The sequence below is a fragment of the Austrofundulus limnaeus genome, unplaced genomic scaffold, assembly GCF_001266775.1.
Source record: "Austrofundulus limnaeus strain Quisiro unplaced genomic scaffold, Austrofundulus_limnaeus-1.0 Scaffold901, whole genome shotgun sequence".
Lineage (NCBI taxonomy): Eukaryota > Metazoa > Chordata > Actinopteri > Cyprinodontiformes > Rivulidae > Austrofundulus > Austrofundulus limnaeus.
The window spans coordinates 36,988-41,339 of NW_013953303.1; the positions used below are offsets into that span (position 1 = coordinate 36,988).

The 4,352-nt window shown below is 41.5% G+C and overlaps 1 protein-coding gene across 1 annotated transcript in view; it reads left to right on the plus strand.

Moving 5' to 3' along the window:
* cdk19 (cyclin-dependent kinase 19) overlaps positions 1 to 805 on the plus strand; it is a gene marked incomplete at its 5' end in the record, with an annotated part of 24,798 nt that extends 23,993 nt beyond the window's left edge. Inside the window, 1 exon segment of the mRNA XM_014029431.1 lies at positions 30 to 805. Within this exon segment, the coding sequence (XP_013884885.1) occupies positions 30 to 155 (126 nt within the window).
* Positions 806 to 4,352: the final 3,547 nt, after the last annotated feature.

The window sequence follows — 4,352 nt, forward strand, 5'->3', positions numbered from 1 at the left end:
ATTTATTCCTTCCTTCCTTCCTTCCTCAGCACTCCGGCTCACGTCTTGGTTACCAAAGCACGGTCCAGGGGTCCACTCAGCCCCAGAGCTCCATGGGATACTCTTCATCCTCCCAGCAGAGCTCCCAGTACTCCCACCAAACCCACCGCTACTGAGACGCCACGTCCAGTCCCCCCACCACCACCTGGAACCAGCAGAGGACTCGAGTCCTCCTCATCCTCAGAAACCACCCTCAGCAGCTTTCCTGGTCCCACCCGGACCCCCGGCCTCACGTTGCTTCAGTCCAACTCAACATGTTCCTTGTGAAGCAGCTCCCAGCGTTCAGTTTGGACTGAAACACGAACAGGAAGCAGAGACGACCCAGACTGAGAACTCCAGCACTTCTAAAGCCAACATTCCTTCACAGGAACCTCACAGCTCCTCACGTCTTTATATATCCTTTATTTGACTTCTGCTTTCTTTCATGGGTTGTTTGCTGAACTTCTCAAGTTGACCTTGATGGTTGATGTCATTATAAATATTGTTACACAGGAGCAGAGAGATGGACGAACCTTTCCTGTCATCTCGCTCCGACTGACAGAAACAAAGCAGACGTTGAAACGGGACAAAGATCCAGAGACGAGCTGTTTCTGCAGAGGAACACTGAAGTCAGAGCAGGGAGACGCTAACGTCGCGCTCATCGTGGTCGAGCTTCGTTTCCGTCTTATCGTGAACTCTCACACTTTGAAGGCTTTTTTCTTTGTTTGTTTTTTAACACAAATGTGCGCAAAACGTACAGGGCAGCTAAAAGCTCCTCCCCCCTCCACATGTGGCTCCTGAGCCTGTTACTGCCTGATGTCATTTTGTTCTGTTGTTAAGTTTTATCACGTGTGTGTGTGTGTGTGTGTGTGTGTGTGTGTGTGTGTGTGTGTGTGTGTGTGTGTGTGTGTGTGTGTGTGTGTGTGTGTCACATGTCACAAACCTAGAACTGCACTGCAGACCAATCCCACATCATTACCCCTCCACCACCGTGCTCCACACAGATGGAGGAATCGTTTGGTGAGTTCTGTCTTCTTCTCCACCTGACCTGACAAAGTTAAACCCAAACCTGGTGTACGTGCAGGAACACGGTCCAGATGTATCAACAAAGAAACAATCCGGGAAACGTGTGCAGCTCCACTCCTGGTCCTTCAGGTGACTCCACTTCCACAATGTTTTGAGCTTTGTGGAGCTTCTCAGTTTCCTCATGACTCACAGCCGAGCGCAGTCTGACATCGTGGTGAGGCTGCAGCTAAAATCCAGAGTAACATGAAAATCAAAGATCCAAAGACCCAGAGGTCCGGACACGTTCATGTGCAGATCTCAGAGTCTGAGTCAGGAACCTGGTTGAATCCTCGAGCCTTTATTTTGTGCAACAGAGCCCAGGTGTGAGCTGAGGGATGTGTCCGTGAACACAGGCGTGATGTTAGAAAGGCCATGGCCCACCCACTCCCTCGTCTTCAGCCCAGCACTGATGCCAAAGAGCAGCGTGCCAAACAAAACGTGCCTCGTTTTATAAAACACCTTCTTCCTTTTCCCTGGCTGTGACTGTGGGTCGGTCACAGGGCGTGGCACGTTTGTATCCTGATTAACGTGTTTAAATGAACACGTTAATCAGGCTGTACAAGGGAAAGGTGTCTGAATTCATGCAGACTCACAGTTTCAGCTGGACTCTCTGTGCGTACAAACCAGTTTAAGTGTAAGCTGTTGTAGCAGGACGTGTTCCAGTGTTTGTACATGAGGCCGTCACATTTAGAGACGAGTGCATTCTTTATTACAACTGTTGCATCAAAATATGTATTTTTTATATTAGGTGCCATAAACCCAGGACAAGTGGTGAAAGGTTCGGAGGTATTTTCTCTTGTGAATGTTCTTGTTTTGGTCTCCAAACAGTTTGGAAATGACCTTTGACCCCTGGCAGGTTGATGGGCAGGATGAGTTGTTCGGGTTAAAAACACGTTTACAGTTTGTTCAGGTTTATGTCCAGGTGGATGGTGTCCTTTCACTTCCACATAACTCCAAGTTAAACAAGTTTACACAGAACCGTTTAAACCTCTTCCTTCAGTATTCTGCTTTTCTGTCAGGTTTATAGTTGGCTTTGATTTGTTTAACTGCAGGATTAAAACTGAACTCAGTGTTTTTATATAATTCTTGATACGAAAGGAGCAGTGAATCAGTGACATATAACTACATTTTATGGCTTTAATACACTTTTAATTCCACTATACTGTGATCAAGTCACTTTAATCTACTACTACAGAGTTATACAGAAATAAAAATGTAATTACTAACTTATTACCGTGTAATTACAAGGCCAGGGTAATAAAAATGTAATTACTACCTTATTACCGTGTAATTACAAGGTCAGGGTAATAAAAATGTAATTACTACCTTATTACCATGTAATTACAAGGTCAGGGTAATAAAAATGTAATTACTACCTTATTACCATGTAATTACAAGGTCAGGGTAATAAATGGTAAATGGTACTGAACTTATAGAGCGCCTTTTCAAGTCCCTCCGGACCCCAAAGCTCTTTACACTAACAGACATTCACCCATTCACACTCACATTCACACACTGATAATGACAATAAAATGTAATTACTACCTTATTACCATGTAATTACAAGGTCAGGGTAATAAAAACGTAATTACTACCTTATTACCTTGTAATTACGTGGTAATTATGGTAAAAAAGAAAAAACTACTGTTAGTAAAACTACCTTTATTGGGTAACTACAATCAAATTACTATTCAATAGTAACTAAACACTATATTTATAAACAAAAGAATGCAACTATATTTTGGGGTTAGTGGTTAATCGCAATAAAATATAACTTTAAAACTGTCCAAATTACCTGCTACTTATTTAGGTGTTACATAGTGAATTGTAATACATTACCAGGTAAGTGCTACAATTAATTACATAGTAAAATTTTACCCTAATTACCTTGTAATTAGATGGTAATAAGGGAACGGTAAAAGAAAGCGTTACCAGTTCTACAAAGACAAGTTGTCCTTTTGTAAGAAATACGTGTTTTAATATGGTATGTCCGAATAAACAGGATTCAGCTGGGTTTCTTGTTAAAAACTTTATTTTCAGTCCTCTGACTCCAATCAGCTTCATTCAGCTCTCAGCAGCACAGGCCTCAGCTACAACCTTGGGCCAAACCAAAACAAACACGGGAGCTCTGCTCTGAGCAGACACTCTGCAAAACACTGACAACTTCTTTCTACTATAATAATGAATTGAGCTTATAATGTTCATCTCTTCCTGGTTACACCTCAGAGCTGTTACCTTTTACATCAGACTTCAGAACGTCACTCAGTTTTGTTTAGGCTAAGAGAAAAAACACATGATAACACACAGACACACACACAGACACACACACACACACACACACACACACACACCAACTCTTTGTCAGCTTCAACCTTACAGACTGAAATGATCAGAAAGTATAAAATACAAAACTGAATCTAATATTCAATTAATCAGTTACAAATTTCTTCAATCCCTCTCTTGACATATATAAAATATGTCAAAACTATAAGAAATTTTATGAAAACTTTAAAAAGAGAAGTTATAACATCTGTTATAACTAATGACTGATAAGTGGAGTAAAACTGAAGCTAATCCTGATGATGAATCTTCAGACAGCTCGCTCACATCAGGCAGCCATCCTGCAGCTGCAGCTTGTTATAAAGCTGTGCTTCGAACCTTTTTTGAGGTACCGAACCCACCAGTTTCATACGCACATTCACTGAACCCTTTTAGTGATAAATAAAATATGATTTTTTTCCCCCAAATTCAAGACAGTTATATGTTTTTTTACTGGTGTATAAAATGAGCCGTGCATGAACATCACCTTGCTCAAAGAACAAAACACAGTGCATGAACTCAACAAATTACACTATGACTTTATTCTGGACTCAAAAAAATATTTGGCCCCTTAAAAAATTTCAGCCCCCCAAAAAATATATTTTTACTATTTTACTAATAAAAAATAAATTAGGATTCTTTGAAGAATTCAATATTTTTTAATAACTTTTTTTATTATTTTAAAGTTAATTTGTTTTTCGTCATTTTGAATCCACAAAATACCTTTTTTGGGGCCAGCACTGATTGGCCAAGCAATGTCTCTGCAGCAAGTGATGGCCAAGTGGGGCGTGTCATCACGACTTTACACAAATGTGTCTTTACCTCCGTGGCAGAGGCTCTGCAGAACCCCTGAGACCGGCTCATCGAAGCCCTGAGACCGGCTCATCGAACCCCTGAGACCGGCTCATCGAACCCCTGAGACCGGCTCATCGAACCCCTGAGACCGGCTC